At 34.1% G+C, this 24394-nt stretch overlaps 1 protein-coding gene across 1 annotated transcript; it reads left to right on the top strand.

Annotated features, from left to right (window-relative positions):
- Positions 1-481: 481 nt before the first annotated feature.
- On the top strand, positions 482-22777 carry LOC141708480 (myosin-11-like). The gene is made up of 39 exons (XM_074512136.1): positions 482-811; positions 2076-2204; positions 3624-3767; positions 3863-4008; positions 4095-4251; positions 5206-5264; positions 5352-5515; positions 5582-5727; positions 5794-5930; positions 6014-6160; positions 6239-6340; positions 6726-6783; positions 6861-6962; positions 7252-7289; positions 7384-7510; positions 7604-7786; positions 7947-8078; positions 8175-8284; positions 8423-8483; positions 9173-9350; positions 9643-9848; positions 9930-10049; positions 11958-12056; positions 12437-12658; positions 13137-13276; positions 13816-14005; positions 14099-14125; positions 14216-14476; positions 14563-14712; positions 14790-14996; positions 15079-15222; positions 20290-20360; positions 20461-20560; positions 20637-20693; positions 21094-21150; positions 21403-21483; positions 21795-21877; positions 21986-22172; positions 22280-22777. Exons 1-38 carry the CDS (start codon positions 809-811, stop codon positions 22107-22109), a joined length of 4662 nt encoding a protein of 1553 aa, XP_074368237.1. The 5' UTR covers positions 482-808; the 3' UTR covers positions 22110-22172; positions 22280-22777.
- The last annotated feature ends 1617 nt before the right edge of the window (positions 22778-24394 follow it).

Below are 24394 nucleotides of genomic sequence, written 5' to 3'. Positions count from 1 at the left end.
AGTAAGAAGTAATCTAATATATTTATTTTCTCACTTAAAATATAAAAATAACATATTATAATTAATTTAAAAGTGTGAATTAAAATATAGTTAATATTGTAAACTCAATAATTAGTACATAACGCATGTCAAATGTGTAGATATTGTTTAATACCATTTTAATTTCTTTTTTCAAACAAATATTTGACATGTTGATCATTATATAATTATAAAAATTAAAAATAATATTTATATTCTTCCGATTAATGTTCCGATTAATCGGTCCGATTAATCTCCGACTTGCCGATTAATCTCTCGAAGGTACCCTCACCGCCCTGGCTGGCACGCTTATCGATTTATGGAACACTGACTTTAATGTACATAAGAGAGGTATTCATAAATTTGAAAATTAGTTAAGATGAAATGGAACGGACCATAAAAAGGTTCTTTAATTTTGTCTCTCCATCTAACAAAAAAAAAACGCATAATATTACAGAACATAAGTGAGACAAAAATGGAGAAGAGAGAGCCACAAGAAAGTCTTAGAAAACGGACATGTGCTCCGAGTTCCAAGTGTTTCCCAAAAACTATGTCAAACTTCACCCAACTCTCTTTTTCCACTTTTACCGCTCCTTTCTCATCATCCACCTTTCTCCGATCACTCGCCGCCGTCCGTACTTCTCTTCCGTCACCTCAACCCTAACCGGGTATTCTAGAATTCCTCGATTCTCATCATTCTACAATTCTTCTGATACGGGCCGGACATGCATGCGGTGATGATAAACATAAACACGTTATGTGAATAATAGAAATAAAATTGTATACCACAATGGTACGTCTATTCTATCCCTTCATAGAATATTGATGTATAAAATTCATGTATTGTGGTACAACAATTTAATTTGCATGCTTTTTCTAGTATACACTAATGCGCCTATTTTTGTTTGTTTGGAAATCATTACATTTTGTGGATTCATTCATAATTTTTTCCTAGTTAGGTAACAAAGATGAGCTTAGCGTACATTTTTCCCCTCCCAGCCTGCTATAACGAATATGTTGGGTTCGGTTGGGTTAGGTGTGATTGCATTGTTAGTTTAATAGAGTAATTTTCTTTAAACATGATTCAATCAGTTGATAGTACTAAGTTTTTAGGTACTTGACTCGATTGATAATTTAGTAGACAACACAAAATATACCAACATAGTATGTTCCACTCGGGACATTTTGCAAAAATAAAAATATTTGTTCCACTCAGGACTCGGGAGTAGGACATGGGGTGTATGACAACGATGGGGTATACCATTTATGACAGGTTTGGGAATTAGATGAAGCGGACGTTATACAGTTGTGAATACCGACTACTTCATCAAAATATTCAACAAAACCAAAAGTAAATGTCACAGCTATATATTTATCTTCTGGTTACTTATTACAAGAATGCATGTCCATCCGAGTCATTTTTAGAAGTAAGATTCATTTAGATGATGTAGTCTTGCGAGCTTTTTTTTGTTTTACAGATTACAGTCTTCTGATCTGGTTCCTTGGTCCTTATTGATAAAAATTAGACTTGTCTTGGCATGTTGTTAGATATTTTGACATTCATAACTAGTAACTTACATGTATATAATCCTTTAGAATATGACTATACCAATACTGTATATGGATGGAATAAGAAACCTTGCAGCTGCTACAAACTTATCAACGTAAAAGCAAATAAAACTTGATGTGGTATATATTAGTCATCAAAATTAGGCTAGGAGGTGGTCTTATCTAGGTTGCAGAGAAATCCACCTAGTCCGTAACTTGGATGATTAGGAGTTCATATAATTGCCTATTAGATGACAGAGGATCTTCTCTGTATCTTCCATCCCATACGTCCAGACAATCTTCACGAAGGATTGTTTATTATGGCTTTACTTTTAATTTTAACTTACGTCCAAGTTATTTGTACTTTGTTGAACAATTTATTTTGAAAATTTTACTGTATTGACTAAAACCAGAAATTCTTCTATCATTCCCTCTTAGTGCATATGTCTGTGCCGCCAACTGGTACATGTTCATACTTTTTTATTCTGATGAAGATTTGAATATTACAGGGCACGCCAGTAAATATTATTGTTGGTTCTCATGTTTGGATTGAAGATCCTGAAATAGCGTGGATCGATGGACAAGTTACAAAGATAAATGGAGAAGACGTTACTATAGATACTACCAATGGAAAAACAGTGCGTGAGCTATCTATGTTGAATAGTAATATTATAACGAAGTCCTCCTTTTGTTATAGTTTCTGGTTTATCTTCGGCCTTCCCTGGGGTACATAATACATTAGACTTGTGGAAGGGTCTGAAGTGCTTTTTAAATTCGTGAAAGAGCATCTGAAACAAGAGAGCTCACATATAGTATATTTGTATATAGTATACTTGTATCATTGACTTTAGCACAGTGCAGATTGCGGGAGAAAATGGTTTTTGGGTTCTCGGTTTTTTCACTATGTTCATGTTACTCTTTGTGAGGGTGCGGTAATAGTGTTTCAGATTGCTCTTGCTTGCAATAATCTACATATAATTTTGACAGGAAAGTCTTACTCCTAAAGTATGGGATTGATTTACTCTTTGGGATGTTGTCTAGTTTTCACATGCACAATAAAGGAGTTATTCTTTAGTGCATGTGCAAAAATCTCATAAACGTACAGAACATACTGATATATTTCTCAAATCCATTAGGAATTCTCAATTTCCCTCAAGAAAATTATACTAAAAAGTAGTGAAAGCCTGCAAAAGCTGTTTCCAACGAATGACTTCCTTGAGCTATTATAAAAACATATACTAGTACAGATACTCTATGACTTGTATATATTATTTAAGGAAATCCAAATTACTGAGATTATGCATTTAATTTGACACCTTTTGTAGATGCAGCTGACCTGGAAGGTGCTGCAAAATTTATGTACACAACCTAGGTTATGAGTCTTAGCATCAACTCTCTTTTCTTCTCCTGTTAAACAAAATTGAACCCCTAATGTGCACCTGTTCAAATAGATAATTGATCCCTTGAGAATATAAGATAACTTTCTATAATTGTAAGTCATTTTAGGTTTTTTTTTTATAATTTGAATTAAGAAGTTGATACCCACAAATTGAGTCTCTAACTTTACATAGTCAAACAAGAACAATTTAACTTCACAATTGATGTCAACTTAATAGTTAATATTAGTTGATATGACAATTTTAACTCTTTCAGAATTTAATATTGTTCGTAATTTAATATTAGTTGATATAGTCTTCCATATTGTTTTGCGAAAGTTCCAGTACCAGTCCAATTGTCCTTCCAGAATGGAGCTTTAGTTCCATCTTTCACTATCGAACTGAGATTTTCATCATTTGTGATTTCTCCGATTCGCTCATCTTTTTGAATGCTCTGATACTTTTCAAAATTGGAATATCAGACTTAATTTACTTGATGGTTTTTGTTCATTTATTCTTCTTTCTTTCATTGTTAGTGTTCTTATAATACTTCAATACCCACAGGAACTATTAATAGGAAAAGTTAGCGATAGTATTCACGTTATGCAAGTATTAGGTTGGTCATCTTTGGTTAGTATTAGTTACTTGCATTGACTCACAATAGTTTCTTCTGCTAACCAGGTTGTTGCAAAGTTAGCTAGCATTTATCCGAAGGATGAGGATGCTCCTGATGGTGGAGTTGATGACATGACAAAACTATCTTATCTGCATGAGCCTGGAGTCCTGCAGAACCTGTCAACTAGATATAAACTGAATGAAATATATGTAAGAAAATTCAGCTGAGTTTTTTTCTTGCTCACCTGGTGTGAGAAAGCACTGTGCATCTTTCGTAGCACTAAATCTTACTGACTTAATGACAGACATACACCGGAAGTATTCTTATCGCAATTAATCCATTTCAAAAGTTGCCTCATGTCTATGGTAGTCACATGATGCAACAATACAAAGGAGCACAACTTGGAGAACTGAGTCCTCATGTTTATGCAATTGCAGATGTTGCTTACAGGTATCACTGTGTTCTGCTATCCTTCTAAGCTTTCTTAAATCCAAATAATAAATCCAAATATATTATTGACTTAACTGGTGGATCAGGGCAATGATAAGAGAAGGAAAAAGTAACTCAATTTTAGTCAGTGGAGAAAGCGGCGCTGGAAAAACTGAAACTACTAAACAGCTTATGCAGTATCTTGCTTTTCTGGGTGGAAGAAAAGGCACTGAAGGGAGGACTGTTGAGCAACAAGTTCTAGAAGTAAGATAAGTTTTACTATACTTAACACCTGAGCAATTATTAAAATATAAGACAACCAGAGATAACGCCTTACGATAAGTGCCTTAAAGCTTCATCTTTAAGACTCAAATACCAATCAACAATTCTCTGTTTGTAAAAGAAAGAAAATGACACTGGCATGTTCAAAACTCAAAGGAGCTATAATGTGATAATTTGGAATGTAGCAACAAGCAAAGATGAAGTATAAACATTATGAATGTCTTAGCAACAAATCCCCGAACAATTGAGGTTTAACATATACTGTTTTCCTGTAGATAATATTAACACCATCACCAAGTCCCTAATTAATGTTTAGAGTTTTCAAAAGAAAAAATGAAGGAATACTGATTGAGAGCAGAGCATCAGCAATACAAATTAGAACAGCGGAGGAAAATACAGTGCATAGAAGAACTTCTACCTATCCCGTTGAAATGTGAGATAAAAAATCCAAGCCCAAATACAATAGGAAGCACCTCTACTCAAATTAATTGAACAATAATCTGCTGTCGAGTAAAAGTCCATATGTGCCTCTATGACTACATAAATCTTAGGATGAATAGACCCATTGCCAATGAAAAAGCAGCATCTTTTTGCAACTTGAATAATGCTCTTGCTAAATACTCTCCATTGATATATATTGTCTCTCCCTCTTTCTCTGCTATTAAATTTTCCTAGGTTCTGATGGCTTAACCTTAATTTAACCTGTGCCAAAATCCTATCCAAGAGATCAACCAGTGTCTATTATCCTTTCTGGGAGATTGAAGAGCTGGTAGCTCATTATTTGCTTTTAAGTCCTAAATATGTGAACTTGCAAAGCTGTTTTCTTGAGTTTCTCTTATGTGATGGGAGATTTGCTATATATGTACTCGTACTTTTTGCTGTTCTCCCTTAACACAAGCCTCTTTTTTATTTGATGTTTAATTCATCGAAGTGCAGTCTAATCCAGTTCTGGAGGCTTTTGGAAATGCAAAAACAGTTAGAAACAACAATTCCAGGTGAAACGAGTCAAGCTTTGTATTTTCAATTATTGAACAATTTTCCTCAATTCCTAATCCTTAGGTGGTCGATTAATGTCTTGGCAGTCGTTTTGGTAAATTCGTCGAGATTCAGTTTGACAAGCAAGGGAGAATATCTGGGGCAGCTATTAGAACTTATCTTCTAGAGAGATCTCGTGTTTGCCAGGTTTCAGATCCTGAACGAAACTATCATTGTTTTTACCTTCTTTGCGGAGGCCCGCCAGAGGTAGGTTGTCACTTACTCTTGTCATCATTTCAAATAACAGTCTTTTTAATGTATTTTCATTATCAGGTAGTGGAGAAATACAAGCTGGGAAGTTCAAAAACGTTTCATTATCTTAATCAATCTAAATGTCATGAACTTGTTGGTGTTAATGATACCGAAGAGTATCTTGAGACTAGGAGAGCCATGGATATAGTCGGCATAAGTGAAACTGAACAGGTAAGATGTCTTCTTTTAATGTTTCTGTTACAGTATATGGCTCTAATCCATCTCGCTTCATCTCAGGAAGCAATTTTCAGAGTTGTTGCTGCAATCCTCCATATTGGTAATATTGAGTTTTCCAAGGGGACAGAAGTTGATTCATCAATTTTGAAAGATGACAAATCAAAGTTCCACTTTGAGACAGCAGTAGAGCTTCTCAAGTACGGCTATGACCTTCTTTTGTTAACCATGTTTTAATGTGCGCTTTTTTCCTTGTATCAAGAGGATTCATTTATAATGCTAGGTGTGATACTAAGGGATTGGAAGATGCACTCTTGAAGCGAGTAATGGTCACCCCAGAAGAAGTTATTAAAAGAAGCCTCGATCCAGTGGCTGCAGTTGTTGGAAGGGATGGTTTAGCTAAGACTTTATATTCGCGGTTGTTTGACTGGTAAGTTGGTACCATCATATTTGTATATAGCTGAGAAATATCCTGATGATGCTTATGCCTGACTCTATAAAATGACAGGTTGGTAGATAAGATTAATACATCAATTGGACAGGATCCTAATTCAAAATCCTTGATTGGGGTTCTTGACATCTATGGTTTTGAAAGCTTCAAACAGAACAGGTATAATTTAATTTTTACGGAACCATGGTAGTTCTTTGAAGAAGGAGTTTTTTGCTGTTCTGTTTTTATTTTTATTTTTTTATTTTTTTTTGGGGGGGGGGTACAGAAAAGTAATGTCCTGTGAATGATTTGATTGCAATAATGACAAGTTTGTTTATTCTGCTTACTATTACAGCAGTTCCATTGATTTGTAAGTTGGAAGTGTGTGTTTGCAACAAAGATGGATATGCCCTTGTGCTTGTATTTCCCGAAACAAATTTGAGATGTGTCATCTCAACTATCTCAATTCCCTAGGAACTTCTAACATGGAACTTATTTTGTCAATGTATTTTGCTTAAATGGCCTTCTTCAGAATTTGGTTGTCAAACTATATTCATCTGTGCAGTTTTGAACAGTTCTGTATTAATTTCACAAATGAGAAGTTGCAACAACATTTTAACCAGGTAATAGTTATTAGAATGACTACACACCAATTTTTAAGCAGTTTCTTAAACTATAATCTAGTTTTTGGGATATACAGCATGTGTTCAAGATGGAACAAGAAGAGTACACAAAAGAAGCGATTGACTGGAGCTACATAGAATTTGTAGATAACCAAGATGTGCTGGATCTTATTGAAAAGGTAAACCTGAAATTAACTCAAATATCTGCATCTTCTTTTTGGATATTGCTGTTGTTGCCCAAAAAATGGAAGCTTATCAAAATAACTTGCTTGCAACATGTGCATAATTCCTTCTACACAATATTATTGTCAGTGAACATTTTATATGTTGCTCATCTTTCGCATGGTGCACTTTTCTCATTATAGTGGAAGCTTTCTTTAGATATCCCAGTACACTATTTCAGATATTTGCACATAATTTTACATTTATACTGTTTTCACAGACACCCTTTTTGTACTTTGCTTGCAGAAACCTGGAGGGATTATTGCTCTACTTGATGAAGCCTGGTATGTGCATGTTTGTATGTGCAGCATTATAACTTCTTAATACTACTGCAGAAATGAATGTCCTTTTATTGTTATTCTTTAATCATTCTTTCAGCATGTTTCCCAAGTCAACTCATGAAACATTTTCACAAAAGCTTTACCAGACGTTCAAAGTTCACAAACGCTTTGTCAAACCAAAACTATCAAGGACTGATTTTACTATTTCACATTATGCGGGAGAGGTTTGGATAGTGCATTTCTCCTACATTTGTATAGATGCTTTTAATGTGGATTTCTGATGCATTAACGGTCGTCTTGCTTCTGTTTAACTTCAGGTTCAATATCAGTCTGAACAATTTCTTGACAAAAATAAAGACTATGTTGTTCCCGAACATCAAGATTTGTTAAGTGCTTCTAAGTGCCCCTTTGTAGCAGGGCTCTTCCCACCATTACCTGAAGAGACAACTAAGTCATCAAATAAATCATCCAAATTCTCATCTATAGGATCCAGGTTTAAGGTAATTTCTATTTTTTAATGGCCTATGATTGCAGAAATTTTTACATCAGCAAGCTAGTCAGTGTGAAACGGCTTTATTAAATAAGTGAATTTCCTTCTGCATAAATCCTAAAACTGACATTCCTTTAACATCAAAACTGAAATTCCCAAATATTTTGTAGGTACAACTTCAGCAATTGATGGAAACACTTAATTCTACAGAACCCCATTACGTTAGATGTGTGAAGCCTAACAATCTTCTTAAGCCCTCAATATTTGAGAATGTCAATATTATGCAACAGCTGCGCTGTGGTGTAAGTACAAAACTGAAATCTAATTATCAACTTCGATATTTTGTCAATACTATTCGTTTATTTGTTAAGTCTGAGCCTTCATATTTAATCATGCAGGGTGTTCTAGAGGCAATTAGAATCAGTTGTGCTGGATATCCAACTCGCAAGACCTTTTTCGAATTCTCAAATCGATTTGGTCTTCTTGTTCCAGAAGTTCAAGAAGGGAAGTAAGTACTAGCTCATGACCAAACTACAGATAAAAACATTACTTTTTTTTTAATTCCAATACTTAAATCTTGGTAATTTGGCTGATAAAACAACGCCTGCAGATTCTCACATCTCAATTTGTGATATTAATTGTGCAGTGTTGAGGAAAAGGCAGCATGCCAAAAGATTTTGGACAAGATGGAACTCAAAGGAGCTCAGGTAAATTGGCCTTCATATGTCAACTTTAATGTTTTAATGTTATATATCAATTCCCTACATTGTCTTCATTCTTAAGTAGACAAAACTCAAAAGCTTCTTTCAGCTTTTTTCAGAAATTTCTTAAGGATCTGACAATGGAAGGTCCTGTAGATATTATGTTATGCATTAATTCAAGTATATAATGAGTGATCATTTATTAACGTATTTACCCTTATTTTTTACTTGTAAGGTGATACATTGAAAAAGTCATAAGCTTCTAATCTGGAGATCTCTTATGGTGCATATTTTATTCTAATAGCTTTTTTGCCTTGCAAGCTTCTCTTTAATACAAGTTTAGATTGATAATTCATGAAATTCTTGATTTCTCAAGAGTAAATGGAAACCTGCAGTGAAGGGTTAATGATTAATATATGTGTGAAATAATTTTTTGGGATTAAACACTTCTGTGCTCATTTCTGCCAAATACTTAATACATCTGATTTCTGGTGCAATGTTTCAGATCAAATTAGGCTAAAAATGAATATGTTACTAATGGAATTTCCCATATGCTTGCTTCCTTGTTATGATTGATAAGTTCATTATAGTTCCGACATGCTGGCATGCAACAGCAGTTTAACAGCAATTTGATGTGTTGCCTGAATCTTACCTGACTGGCTGTGTAGCATTACATGTTATGATTGACTTTGCAGATAGGGAAAACAAAAGTTTTCTTAAGAGCCGGGCAGATGGCTGAATTAGATGCACGGAGAGCATTAAAGCTTAGCGGTGCAGCCAAGATTATTCAAAGAAAGATTAGAACTTATATTGCCCGGAAATATTTTCTTGCTCTACGAGAAGCAGCCATTTCTGTGCAAGCTTTCTGTAGAGGTTTGTCTAAATGTGTTGATATTTAGTTAGAATTCTTTTTTTTAAGTAGAAAGGCACTCAAACGAAATAAAATTATTAATAGAATTTTTCTAATGCAACTCATGCACCAAAGATACAGTAGCTAAGAGTATTTTGTCTTGTTGCGACTGTGGCTGAGTTGGTTGAGTCAGACAAAGGAGAAATGGCTCGTAGATATAATATGAATTTTAGGAAAACTTGATTGCAAATTATATGAACATATGAGAATAAAAGATGCGGCTTGTAGATATAATTCTTTGTTTATGAATTTTAGGAAAACTTGCTTGCAAATTATATGAAAATATGAGAAGGAATGATGCTGCTATTAAAGTTCAGACAAAAGCACGGGGACGCTTTTCGTGGATGGCTTACAAAAGCCTCAGAACCTCAGCTATTGTTATCCAGACAGGTTTACGAACCATGAGTTGCCGTAAGGAGTTTAGATATAAAAAGCGAGACACTGCGGCAACAACAATACAAGTCAGTTTCTGGCATCTGTCTTGAGCTTTAGGTAAAAACTGTTATGCAGGTTCTGTTATTGACTTGAAGCAACATCTGCAGGCCCGCTGGCGTGGTCATAGATGCTTTGCATACTATAAGAAATTGATTAAGGCAGCAATTCTCACACAATGCAGATGGAGAGGGAGGGTTGCTAGAAAGGAGCTTCGGAAATTGAAAATGGTGAGTGTCAGTGTTATAATAGTGCATTACATACCCTTGAATGGTAGTTTATTTTCCCAGTTGCTAAACATGGCCTAGGGCCATGTTTTTTCATGGTATCTAGCATAAGATAGGATTATAATTCTTTAAATTATTTCATGTTCCAAGGTTTATAATCCTTTAAATTATTTGTGATTAATTCCAAGGTTTATAATCCTTTAAATAATCCTATCCTTGTTTGTTTTGTTGGAGCAAGGGATATAATTATAATCCTCTCTAATACTTGGTTGTAGGAGGTATTATTTAATCCACTCTGACAATACATTTTTTAAAGGATTATGATTCTCATACTATAATCGCATGTAAAACAGATATTGGATTAGACAATATAATAGACAACAGTCTAGTCCCATGATCATCCCTCAAAATAAACATGCGATAGGATATTAAAAACGATTATAAAATTTTAAAGGATTAACAAACAAGGGATATGATAATTTAAAGGATTATAGGACAATCCTAAAGTGAATACTTCAAAACAAATAGGATATTTTAGAGGATTATAATCCATAGGATTATTAATAATGGGAATATTATACCTAGTTCCGGGATTATAATCCTCTGAAACAAGCATGGCCTATGATGATAATAGAGCAGGTATACTTCCTACATTTTTATCTGACAAAAAATTACGCATTTTATACAATATTGATTGGTTAAAAGCATATATACGCATCTATGTGCCAAGTTATGATTAAATTATGTTTGGATCCTAGCGTTAGTCGAGGAAAACAAAATGTCTTCTTTAAAATACAAACAAAAGAATGATAAGGGGCAGTTGTAGTCCTTTAGTAACAAATAACACTATTATGAAAGTAAAATAAATCAGATCCTGTTCCTACTATTGTGCACCATAATAATAATAATAATAATAATAATAATAACAACAACAACAACAACAACAACAACAACAACAACAACAATAATAATAATTATTATAATAATAATAATAATAATAATAATAATAATAATAATAATAATAATATCGATTAGTCACAAAGTTATGTATAAATGTGCTTTAAGTTTAAAGCTACTTGTGTTGTGTATCAAGTAAAGGAGTCATTTATTGCTGTTGTCATTTCTTCTGGCAATATAAGCACTCCTGTCATGTAAGTAAGTCTGTTGTGGTTGTAGTCGAGATTACTCTGTATTTGTTACAACTATCCACTCAACGGTAGCACCAGAGATGATTCATACAGGTGTATAGCTAGTAAATGCATAAGCTTTAGGTTGAGTTTGGAACTTAGATACTCAAGGGACAGATAAGAGAACTAGAGAAGTGACGAATTGAAGTATAAATAGACATACTAGCTTAATACAGTATCAAGTGTAAAGCTTGGGACTTATTATTGATTGTTCATTTTTTTGATTAATTTAATTTAATTTTGGTTTACTAACTTATTTAACAGTTAATTTTTTTTTCTTTTCTTTAAATTTATTATATAAGTGTTTCAACTTTTTTGAAAATAAGTTCTGCTTTTATATCAACTTGAATCTGCTTGAAAAATAGCCTGCAACTCAGAAGGGACAGCCCCCCTCTGATAATTCAACCTGGATTTGAACTGAAAAGGCGAGCTAAAAAGTCAGCTGCTTTGTTTCCAGATCGTTTGATAAAGAGAATGAAATATTACTTAAGTAATGAAGAATTGACTTGCAATCTGTAATTACCACTCCAAATGGTGACTGAATATTAGTAGAGCAGCTCATAGCATTTATCACCATCATCATCATGCAATCTGTTTCCACTACAGTAGAAGTGTTCCTACTTGCTTATAATTATGTATACAATAATACGAATGCCATGAAACTTGCTTGGTTTAATTCTGGCATTTTGTGGAACATGACAATGTGGACTCTTCACAATTTTAGGCTGCAAAGGAAACAGGAGCGCTCCAGGAAGCAAAGAATAAGCTGGAGAAAACGGTGGAAGAACTTACATGGCGTGTGCAGTTGGAAAAACGTTTGAGGGTAATTTATTTACTAATTTTTATTTTTATTTCATGAGCATATTTAGACTTTGATAGAGGAGAATTTATATATAGTAATATAATGTTTTCCAGAAACCAAAACAAAACGGCAAAACCCAACATAACCAATGTACTCGTAGAGCAAGGTCCTGAGTTATTTTTTGTTACATAAATTTGTATATAAGGAGCTATGCAAGGTGAAACTGTTAGTTCTACCACATTCACTTTTTGCCTTTTCCATGTGATGCAAGTGGGCCCAACCCAGGTATCTGTGAAAGCAGTTTATACTTGCATACGTAACATACCCAAGGGAAGTTGAATTTTCATGCTAGTTTGGTGGCTTGGTGCCTATCACCTGAATTTTCATGGTCAATCTTACAGACTGATTCGGAAGAGGCAAAAGGACACGAGATATCAAAATTGCAGAATTCGCTGCAGGAAATGCAAGCCAAAGTTGATGAAAAAGATGCATTGCTTGTCAAGGAACGTGAAGCTGCACAAAAAGCAATTGAAGAAGCGGCTGCAGCCATTAAGGAAACTCAAGTTCCCGTAGAAGATACAGCAAAGATTGAGGAGTTAAGTGCAGAAGTGGAAACGTTAAAGGTAATAATCGCAACCATCGTATTATCTCTACATCTCTTTCTGTTTCTTCAGATGTGTGTACATATATGAGTGGTTAGGGTCATTATATGAAGTTGCTACAATATTTCAAGTTTTTCATTATTGCTCTACATGTTGGTGAATTATCATCCAAAGACATCACAAGAGTAGTTATCCTGATCCTCTTACACCAATTACAGTATTTTTGAAACAATAATCGCTTCATGTTGGAACTCCTCTTGCAGAGAAAACTAGAAGCATTTTAAATGCACAAGTAACAAAATATTTCAGAAGTCTGTTCCTGATATCTTGTAGAACCAAAGTATTACTCCCTGTTAATATTAAAAATAAGAAAAAATAGAAAGTACTAGTTTAACAATCACTCCAAAGTCTATGTACTCTCCTGCTACCTACCTTGCTTGGTACTACTTGATGTGTATATTAATATTCTCATAAATTTAATTTCGCGTTCATCTTACAGTCATCGTTGCAATCTGAAAAAGAGCGAGCTGATGATTTAGAAAGAAAACATGCAGCATCTGAGGAGTCAAGTGAAGAAAAGCGCCAGCAGCTGGAAGAAACTGAAAAAAAAGTTCAGCAACTTCAGCAATCTTTGAAGGGGTAAGTTTTCTTAGATCTTGTGCAATTTGGTCTATTGACATAGGAGGGGTATATTTTCTCTAGCTCCTGAACATTTATTCTGTCATCCACATGGATACTCAGAAACATATCCATGAATATTGAACTGCATGATCTATTATAAATTAGAGCCTGGTCTTTAATTTTTTTGACATTTAATTTTGATGCAATGCTGTGTTTATAATTTTTTTGTGTCTAAAATGTCATTTGTTCAAATCCCCACCTTTGTATCTCCACTTCACTATTATAATCAAGAATATGTAGTCTTGTCAAGCACTCGAGGGGGATATATTTTGAGTTCATATATGGAAAACTCTGGTTTGTAGGACAGTTCAGTTCAGCCATTAGTTAAGTCCACCAAATTACCTCTTCTTAAGGATGGTATTTCATGGTACTTTTGCAATTTACATGATAATCTCCCTTCCACTGACAAATTATAAATTATTACATATTGAGAAAATACTTTTGAAATGTCACTACGCAGAATTGAAATAATAGAACTATTTCCCTTGTGCAAATAGGCTTGACGAGAAGCTCACCAACTTAGAGTCTGAAAACAAAGTTCTTCGTCAGCAAGCTTTTACCATAGCAGAGAATAGCAAGGCCCTGCAAGACTTAGAGGCAGAAAATAGAAATCTTCGTCAGAAGGTTTTGACCATGGCACAAAGTCATAAGATGCTTGCTGCCAATCGTTCTAAATCAGTTATTCAGGTAATTATAAAGAAGAGGTGAATCTTCATGCGATCAATAAATCTTATAAATTACTCACTACTCTTTCTTTTTTCTTCTCTTTAAAATTTGCAGAGAGGGGAAACCACAAAAGCTGCTATAGTAAGTCAAACCGACTTAGATAACAGTTTCCAGTATATTTTCACTACTGTTACTGGGATTTTATTATAATTGAAAATGATATTGTAACAGGATCTCCCAACTCCTCCAATAAAACAGCTGAAGGAACAGGCGGCGGAGGTAGAGGAGAGGCCCCAAAAGTCACTAAACGAAAAACAACAAGAGTATCAGGATTTGCTTATCCGTTGTGTTGCACAGCACCTTGGATTCTCTAAAGGAAGGCCTGTTGCAGCCTGCATCATATACAAATGCCTGAGGCAGTGGAGATCATTTGAAGTAGAAAGGACTAGTATTTTTGACCGAATTATACAAACTATTGGCCAAGCTATTGAGGTGTGTATATGTTCTAAAATCTAAATTTTTTAAATGTGTCAATTGCTGTCTTGGGTCAAATTCAAAATATGCTTCTTTGATTGTAGACACAGGACAACAATGAAATTTTAGCATATTGGTTATCAAATGCATCAACTCTGTTGCTCTTGCTGCAACGTACACTGAAAGCTGGTGGCGCTGCTGGTGTAACTCCACAATTTAGGCGACAACCATCTTTATTTGGGAGGATGACACAGGTAAGGAAAATTCAAATATAAATCTACACTCGCCTATTCAGAAAACTTTGTAAAAAATGCAACATGTTTGTCTACAGAGCTTTCGTGGAACTCCAGCTGGTGTTGACCTTTCTTTTGCCGACGGTGAGTCAACTGGTGGGGTAGATACAGTATGCCAAGTTGAGGCCAAATATCCTGCTTTACTTTTTAAGCAGCAGTTGACAGCTTATGTTGAAAAGATGTATGGCATGATTCGTGATAATCTAAAGAAAGAGATTTCTCCACTGCTTGGCTTGTGCATTCAGGTATCATGTGTCTAAAGTAACTCAAAATTATTTCTATTAGAGAAACCAAAATTTCTTATTACTTGATACCCAATTGGTATAGGCGCCCAGAATTTCCAGAGCAAGCTTAATCAAGGGGACAGCTCGCACACTTGCAAATGCTGCAGCACAAGAAATTTTGACTGCTCACTGGCAAGGGATTGTAAGGAGTATTGAGACTTTCTTAGTTATGTTAAAAACTAATCATGTAAGTCAAGACCATTTTGTTTTTGTTCTCGAGTTCAGTTCTAATATTTATTCCTTTACATTCCTTAGCTCCTGTTGTAGCCCTGGCTTTATTGATCGCAATCTAGGGTACAGTTAGAATAAAGCACAGATAGTAATTCTTAACAAAACATTTATTCATGATGCCTCTTGTAGATACTACATACCATGATTAGAACTGTCACAATAGAGGAGGCCAGTTAGAGATTCTTCTGATAGCTTGCACTCTAGCAGCCTACTGGCCCCTTGGATGGACACTTGCATTATAACCTTAAATACAATTTCATGCTTATGTAGAAATTTTTTAATATTTCTCCTATACAATAGAGTTTTCTTCATGTTGTTAACATATATAATACTATTATATTATTGGATAGTTTCATTATTATAATAGTTTTCTTGTTAGGATATTTTCCTTTATTATGTATGGTTGTTGGCTATATAAGCCCCTTTTCTATAGTAATCAAGAATAAGTCTTATTATAATAAAACCCTACTTTTCTCTCTTCTCTTCATACTTTATCATGGTATCAAGAGCTATGGTTCGATCCGGGATAGGTTGATGATAAGTTATATCGGGTTGGCTTCCACATGTTGGGTTTTAAACATATGTTCTAATTATTATTTCTTCTTGTCCTCTTCTTATTTAAATCAGTTATTTTTTTTTCTTGGATGAATTTGAGTTTTAATCATGACAATTGTTTTGTTCTTCGATTTGGTTGGATTTCTTATGGATACTTGATTTTGGTCGAAGTTTTTTTCTGCTGGTTTTGGTTGGCACTCTCATACAACTTTCCTGCTAGTTTTGGTTGAAAATTATATAATCTTTCTGCTGGTTTTGGTTAGGACTAATACACACTCTCGATTTTGCTTTGATGATAGTATTATTTTATTTCTTTCTTTCTTTCCCACTCATCTTCCTTTTCTTTTTTCGTGTTGATGATGGGTAGCCCTAGACACATTGGCCCTTCGCCAGAGCCAGTTCCAGCATACTGGAGGCCTGAGGCAAAACAAAACATTGCGGCCCCTAAATAATTCTTGCCTTTTGATGTACAAAAGATTCAATCAAATTTTTGTAGTCTAGTTCAGAGGCCATTTTTTTTTCTATAGATAACATAGCCAAACCATTTAATCTCTCCTGTGACATAGTTGATCGAAGATAATTTTTTATCAACTTCAATTTGGAGAAACTTTTTTCAGCCGTAGCTACTGTAACGGGTATTGTCAATATTATTCTATAAGCAATCCAAGTGTTAGGAAAAACAAAATGCATATTCCTAATATATTTCAGCACTTCAATTGGTTTGCTTAAATTATCCGGTAGTGACTTCCTCAACAATTGCAACTCCGAATATAATTCAAGTCCATCAATATCAGAGCTATTATCATGTCTCAAAACATTCTCAAGAGTAGCACATGCATCTTTCATACTTCCATCATTTATACCTCTCAATCTGTACGAATCAAATAAGAACCCAAAAGTATCTTCATATTTTTTAAACTGCACAAATTTCGTCTGAACTGAAGAAATGATACTATCAATCATAACTAAAAAATAATTGACTCGAAACGATTCTTCAACAACTTGAATTGGTTCATCTGTAGCACTTTCTTCATAAAACTTCTTTTTTCGACGAACACGAGATTCACGAAAAGTAGGCTCAATTTCTAGTTCAGAAGCAATTTTTTTAGCTTCACTCTTTGCGGTTTCAAATCCACTATTTCTGTACTCTTCTAAAAAAACAATTAGACCATGTAAAAGATTAACACATTTTCCATCTGTATCCTTACCTTGGAGCTTACTAACTTTCTTCACTTTTTCCAATATTTCGAACCAAATGACCAAGCTAACAATAAAATCAAACTTCTGAAATTCATAATTTACCAAAGACTCCGCATCACTTATTGTGGATGTATCATTGTTGTGCTCTACCAGATGCAACAACGCTTCTCTTACTCGTGGAGCTTGAAATCGTAATGGCTTTACACTAGCCACACGACTTTCCCAAAACGTGGATCTGACCATAACTTCAAAGTAAGCCCTTTTCCATCGTGGCGCTTTAAATAGGATTTGAGAATATCCCACCGCTTTGTTGAACCAGAGAATAATTTATAAATTCGCTGTATAACTCCAAAAAATGACTTAGCTTCAACAACACTCATTGCCATGTCACAAAGAGAAAGATTAAGAGAATGACAACCACATGGAGTATAAAATGCTCTAGGATATTCATTTAGTACCCTGCTACTTACACCTTTGTATTGTCCTTTCATGTTAGAACCGTTATCATAACCTTGCCCACGTAAATCATTCATGTCAAGTTCCAAATTTCCAAGAATATTTTTAAGTTCGAGAAAAAAAGCATCTCCTGTAGTTTCAACAACGTTCAAAAATCCAAGAAAGAACTCATCCACTGTCATTGGGTTTGTAGACACATTAACACATCTCAGTATCAGAGACATTTGTTCTTCGTGACTCACATCTGGAGTACAATCAAGAATTACAGAAAAGTATTTTGCCTCTTTAACAATATTGATAATTTTGTTCTTAATCTCACCCGCTAACAAAAGTATCAGCTCATTTTGAATATTATGACCAAGATAATGTACACGCCGAATTTCTTTCTTTCGAATACGCCTAAGGTGTTCTTCCATTATCGGGTCAAATTCAGCAATTATTTCGATCATACTCAAAAAATTCCCATTATTTTGCTCATCAAGTTTCTCATTACTCCCACGAAATGCTAAATTATTGTCAGCTAGAGTTTTAACAACACACATTATTCTTTTCAGAACTTCCCCCCAAATTTTTCTCTCTTTTTTATGGCTTTCTGATTAGAAGAATCAATTGCACTCTCTTTTTTCAACCTTGTTTCAGCCTCCATCCAATCAGTTAAACTATTAAGATGATCAGTACTATTTTCATGCTCACTAAGTCTAGAATAGATATTTTTCCAATCATTATACCCAACAATTGTTGTAGTTAAAGGACTTGACACAACACTCTCTTTTTTGAATAACACACAACAAAAGCAAAATACTTTATCACTATTTCGAGAATATATTAGCCATGGTCGATCAAGCTTTTCTCTCTCCATTTTTCAAAGATCAGTGTAATGCTTATTATTAAAACTTCTATTCATTGTATTAACAGGATACACTTCATCTACAACTCTTGTCGGTCCTTTTTCCACCAAAAATCATTTTTTTCTTTGAGGCATATATTTCTCCCAATTTCCATGATCCAATAAAATATATAAATTTTCATTGTTCACATCCTGATTCTCCGTCACAAATTCATCGTTCACTACATTATCGAAACATTATCGACAACATGCCTTAGAGTTTCATCAACATTCTCATGATTTAAATTATCATTATCCACAATTACAGTTTCAGACAAAACCTCTGTATCTAAATTCTCATCATTCACAACAATATTTTCAGCAGGTAAAGACAAAGATTCATCAAGAATAGATGTAGGTTTCACATACCTATTCATGGACCCTTTGAGAGATTGTGTAAGTTTTTCTTCTCTTTCTTTTCTTTTTCTTTTCGAACTTCCGGATTCAAACTTTCTTTTACCCGTCATAGTGAAATCTGCAAGTCAATAACCAAGTAATTGAACAAGAAAAAATGGAGAATTTGATATAGGAATAAGTAGAGACGGTGTGTATATGTGATGTGAGAATGAGATAGAACTTTTGTAATCCCAATGGACTTTGTATAAGTTTAAGTGAATGTTTGGGTAATTGGGTATAGACACTTGAGGCCCAAAAAGTAATACTTAATTATTATTAAAATAAAACACTTGTATAGTAATATTTGGCTCCTGTTTATAGGATGTGCTTTTTAATTTTTTAATTATAATTAATTTGATCCATATTGAAATATAATACTATAAAAAAATTTGGAGGCCCCTAAAATCGTGAGGCCCTAGACTCCAGCCTAGGCCAGCTCCCCCTGGAGACAGTACTGCCCTTCGCGGAATTGGTGTAGGTTATTTGGTGCTCTAGGCACATTGGTTTAGTATATTTGGTGTTCTAGGCACATTGGCCCTACGAGGGATTGTTTAGTATATTTGGTGTTACTGGCACATTGTTCCTATAGGCACATTGCCCCTTTGAGAGATTGGTTTAGTTTATTTGGTGCTCTAGACACATTGGCTCCTTCGCGGGAATTGGTTTAGTTTATTTGTTGCTCTGCGCACATTGGTTTAGTTTATCTGCACACTGGCTTTTCGCGAGATTTGATTAGATTTGGATACAATTTGAATTGAGATACAGTTTTTATTTGGCTGAGGATTGGATAGAGTTTGTTCACTTGGATTCGGTTATTTGGAGTTTGTATTGGGTTGATTATGAAGCTTGGTTTTGGATTTTGGATTCAGTCTCACATGCAGTTTTGGTATTGTTTTCGATGGTTGCATATTTGTTGCTTTGGTTTCTCTTGAGTTGCTGCGTCTTTGGACGATTTCTCTTTTGTTGCTGCGTTCTCTTTTGTTGTTGTGTCTTTGATTCGTTTGGAAGTTTTTGGTTTGTTTGGATTCGTAACTCTGTTTTTGGATTTGTTTGGATGCTTTTGAATCCGGTGTTACAACTTTGGATTTATTTGAATACGTGGCTCCGTCTCTTAGTTGGCAAACTCCCAATTCAACATCGTGAGTTTGAGGGGATGTTAACATATATAATGATATTATATTATTGGATAGTTTCATTATTATAATAGTTTCCTTATTAGGATATTTTCCTTTATTATGTATGGTTGTTGGATCAAGAATAAGTCTTATCATAATAAAACCCTACTTTTCTCTTTTCTCTCTCTTCTCTTCATACTTTTTCACATGGATATATCAAAGGAATGGGTGGAATTATTTATGTGCACACTGCAGTTCTACTTGTTGTTTTTTAACTTTTATGATGACAAATAGAACTATTTTCATGGGTACTGGGAATCTACACTGACATGATTTTCTTTGTCTCAATAATTCAGGACTTCAAATTAACCCCATAATATGTACAAGGTTTATGGTATTTTTTCTTTATTTTTAGGTACCCCCGTTTTTGGTTCGGAAAGTGTTTACTCAGACATTCTCTTTCATCAACGTACAACTATTTAACAGGTTTTCCATTCAGTAGAATCCCCACAGTTGTTTACGTATCTGTATGAATGTCAACTTAATTACAATCTTAACGTCTAATTATAACCCATTCTGGGTGCAGCCTTCTTTTGCGACGAGAATGCTGCTCATTTAGCAATGGTGAGTTTGTCAAGAATGGATTAGCAGAACTGGAACACTGGTGCTACAAGGCAACGGATGAGGTAATCTTGTATGCATTTTCAGTTTCCCAATAATGTTTCTTTGCTTTCCTTACTGATGCAAATAACAACAATGCAGTATGCAGGTTCAGCCTGGGATGAGCTTAAGCATATAAGACAGTCTATTGGGTTCCTGGTATTGCATCTAATACTCTGCATGGTCCTTAGAGCCTTCCAGCATTGCATGTTGTATATCCAAAATATGTCCACCAGAATTGCATGTTGTATATCCAATTTATGCCCCCCAGCATTGCAAGTTATATAACTGTTGTTTAATTAGTTACTAGTTCACCCTTATTCTGAATAATCTTTCTTTTTTAATAACTGTAACCTGTCTGCCTATTTTCTGGGAAACTAAGTTTTGGATGATATTTTCTTTTACATGAGGACAAATTTAAGTAACATGTCACTAAAATAAAAGAAAAAAACTGGAACCGTTGCACGGTTGCGTCGATAGCAACCACAAACAGTTATAAAGTTGCCTGAATTTCGGTAAAGCTACTAATTTTATCTTAATCTTTGCTTCCTAATATTAGGTCATACATCAGAAGCCAAGGAAGACAATGGATGAAATAAGTCATGACCTGTGCCCAGTAAGTGGCTATTGAATTTTCAAGACTGAACTGATTCCTTTGATTTTAAATTAAAATCCGTTTTTTAACAGTAGTTAGTCCTTTTGATAAATTTTCTCTCAAGTTATAGGTTCTCATTCATTATAATTTAATATATGTGAATTACAAGACTTGGCCAACATGTATAATATCTCTTAACAATGGAAACAATCATATCTTTATATAATATTCTTATTTCAACATTATCCTAAATTATCTCTAACACCTTCACAGGTGCTCAGTATTCAACAACTATACAGAATCAGCACTATGTACTGGGATGACAAATATGGCACACATAGCCTTTCGCCAGATGTAAGTCTGAATTGATCTACCTTCAAATTGTGGTTCGTTTTCATCGTGTAAAGGAGTTAATTTTTTATTTTAGCTCTCTTAATTATTCATCTTCTTTGATACTATGGGTTATTAAAATAGGAAGACTACCCTTTCACGTTGAACATCTTTTTACTGGTATTTTGGGGAATTGGGGAGGGGACTTAATTATATATGCTTTACAATCAATCAGATTTTTCTATACTGCTTTTTCTACCGCATTCTTACTGTTATTGGATTATTTGTAGTTAAAAGAATTTATGACTATCTATTTGATTTTTCTTTATTGACAGGTTATATCTGCCATGAGGGTGTTAATGACTGAAGATTCAAACAATGCTGTCAGCAGTTCATTTCTGCTTGATGATGATTCAAGGTTGAAAATGAGACTGTGAAATGCGATTACACTTGTTATTGCCTAAATTTGTAATTTGTGTGTAAGTTAAAATTTTTGTCTGAGAATGAGTGTTAACTAATGATGCAGCATACCGTTCTCAGTTGAAGATATAGCTAAATCAATGAATCAGATTGATATTTCAGACATTGAGCCGCCACCTCTGATTCGAGAAAATGCAGGCTTCACTTTTCTATTGCCTCGTGCTGACTGATTGGATTTTGTCGTGGAGTTGTCTAATTAGTTTCGACCACAGCACCCACCGTCAGGATTTAATGTATGTCAATGTTTTCATTTGACAGTGTGAACTCAACATTTTTTTGTGTGTGCTACACCCACATGCACATCTCGATTGCACAATGGTGAAGTTTTTTTTCTCTACAGGTATATTTATCTTGCCATGTACAGGAATCTTGACGAACTCAGCCTATATTTGTACACTTGACACACTGTATGCTTTGCAAGGCTCTATTTTCCTACCCATAAGAACTGACGGATAAGCATTGAATATCTCTGGAGCTCGCGATACAGTTCCAGTACTGCTGAAAGAAATCTTAAAGCAGTTAGTGATTTTGCTTCGGTTGAAATTTGGTGAAAACAGAAATGTTTTCCAGCTATCATCTTCAATACAAGTTTACGTGCACAGTTTTGATTGTCCTTGCACAGGTCCTCCATACCAATAGTGATTCTTATGTCAGATTGATATATTTCTGTTGCATAAAATGTATTAGATGAATATAAAGGTAGTCAGGTGTAAAATGAATTGTAATTGAGTGACTCAGCTTTTTAATAAGTGTTCATATGATGCAAGAAGCACATAACAGTTAAATTAGTTCTTACAACTGTTGAAATAATAGCCCCTGCATCTTCTAAACAGTTTTGCCAGGCACACGTACATGCAAAATATTTCATTTCTCATTTTCACAATAGTGCATAGACAAAATATATTGTGCTCTTTGCATAGGGTCCTTGATAGAGCGAGTTGATTGATGCATTTATTCTCAATCTATTAGATTTCATTGTTCTCTGTTCAGTTCCTGCAAAGATAGAATCGCCTGAGTTCCTATCTTGATTTTTTTTTTGATATTAGGTTGTTTAGTGCTAGAACTCAGATTTTTGATGTCACTAAGGTTCTGGGAGGACGAAGTTATCTGAGTTGATACGCTTGTTCATATGTAAAACATTAGCACGAGGCCTGTTGGACTTGTCAAAAATGAAACCTTGGCTAGGTCCAAAACCGAGAATATTGCACTTACGCTTAATAAACATTAGCTTTGAAAGCCGTTAGAAATGAGCGTTTGGTGCAGAAGAACTGAAGGTGCTTCCTGCCCATATGGAATGGCGGTTTTGATTCATATGCCGTTGCAGGCCTTCAAATTGACATTACATACTTCCTTTCTTTTTTTGAAATTAGGTTACACCACCCTGCACCTCCGTTCTAAAAATCAAAATCACTGATTTAACCTAATAATTATTTGATTAATAGTTCTAAGATACCCAACTGATTTTGATTTAATAATCCAATTAATCACGGCATTTTTTCTTAAATTAATAAATTAGGATTAATAAATTAAGTGTTTTTTTGTCAGGATAAATTAAATTAAATTAAGTGTTTTTGTATGTATTAAACACATACGATTAGTGTTCTCAATAATGATTTCGATTAATCATTTTAATTTTTACCCACTAATTCCGATTCTCATTTTTTTAGAACACTGCCCTATACATATATTTAGGTTAAAAATTTTAAATTAATGTTAAAATACAAAATGATCGACTTTCTTGTCATTTTGTTTTTTGTACAATTTCCTATTAAATGTAATGAATTTTTCTGAAAATACCAATAAACATTAAATATATTATAATACTTCCTCCGTCCTACTAGATTTTTACATAATTTTTCTCGTACTTGGAATACATTTTAAGTCTAATAGAAAATATAATTTTATAATTCATTCTTCGAATAATCTTTTTATGTATAAAAATTTAAATATTATATTTTTATTTAAAAATACACCCCATTAATTAAACATTATATTTTTCCCTATAAAAATGCACCATTCTCGTCCGTTATAACACATCTCACAAGGCCACTGCATTTGGTTTACAAGTCGTGTCCATATTAATTTTTACGCGGCCTGCAAGGGGTTTATATTGTTAATATGTGTATAGTTATACAAGTATATCAATGGTTAATATGGAAACTACGGAAACTGAGAGAGAAAAGCAGACATATGCTCGTCAAAGATTTGTTATATTTATTTAACTAGTTAACATTATAATATATAGAAATATATAGAAAGACTCCTAAACAAAGCAAACGAGAAATTAGGACATGATTATAACATATTCTTAACAAAACTCTTAACAAAACTTATTCCAACGATCCTGCATAATCGACAACCGCTGAAGATTTAAAACTAATTCAATAACAAAACTGCATGACACAACCAGACATGTTAACGTTAACAACTTCAAATACCAACGACCAATCGTTTG

This window comes from Apium graveolens, chromosome 2 (genome assembly GCF_009905375.1).
Source record: "Apium graveolens cultivar Ventura chromosome 2, ASM990537v1, whole genome shotgun sequence".
Classification (NCBI taxonomy): domain Eukaryota; kingdom Viridiplantae; phylum Streptophyta; class Magnoliopsida; order Apiales; family Apiaceae; genus Apium; species Apium graveolens.
Note: the sequence above shows the minus strand (reverse complement) of the source record. Positions and strands in the feature narration are given on the sequence as shown.

Excerpts from the sequence above, each read along its gene's own strand:
- LOC141708480 (XM_074512136.1), top strand. Across the intron at positions 9,849-9,929 it reads CTGCGGCAACAACAATACAA|GCCCGCTGGCGTGGTCATAG; the intron begins GTCAGTTTCTGG and ends CAACATCTGCAG. Across the intron at positions 15,223-20,289 it reads TTATGTTAAAAACTAATCAT|GTACCCCCGTTTTTGGTTCG; the intron begins GTAAGTCAAGAC and ends CTTTATTTTTAG.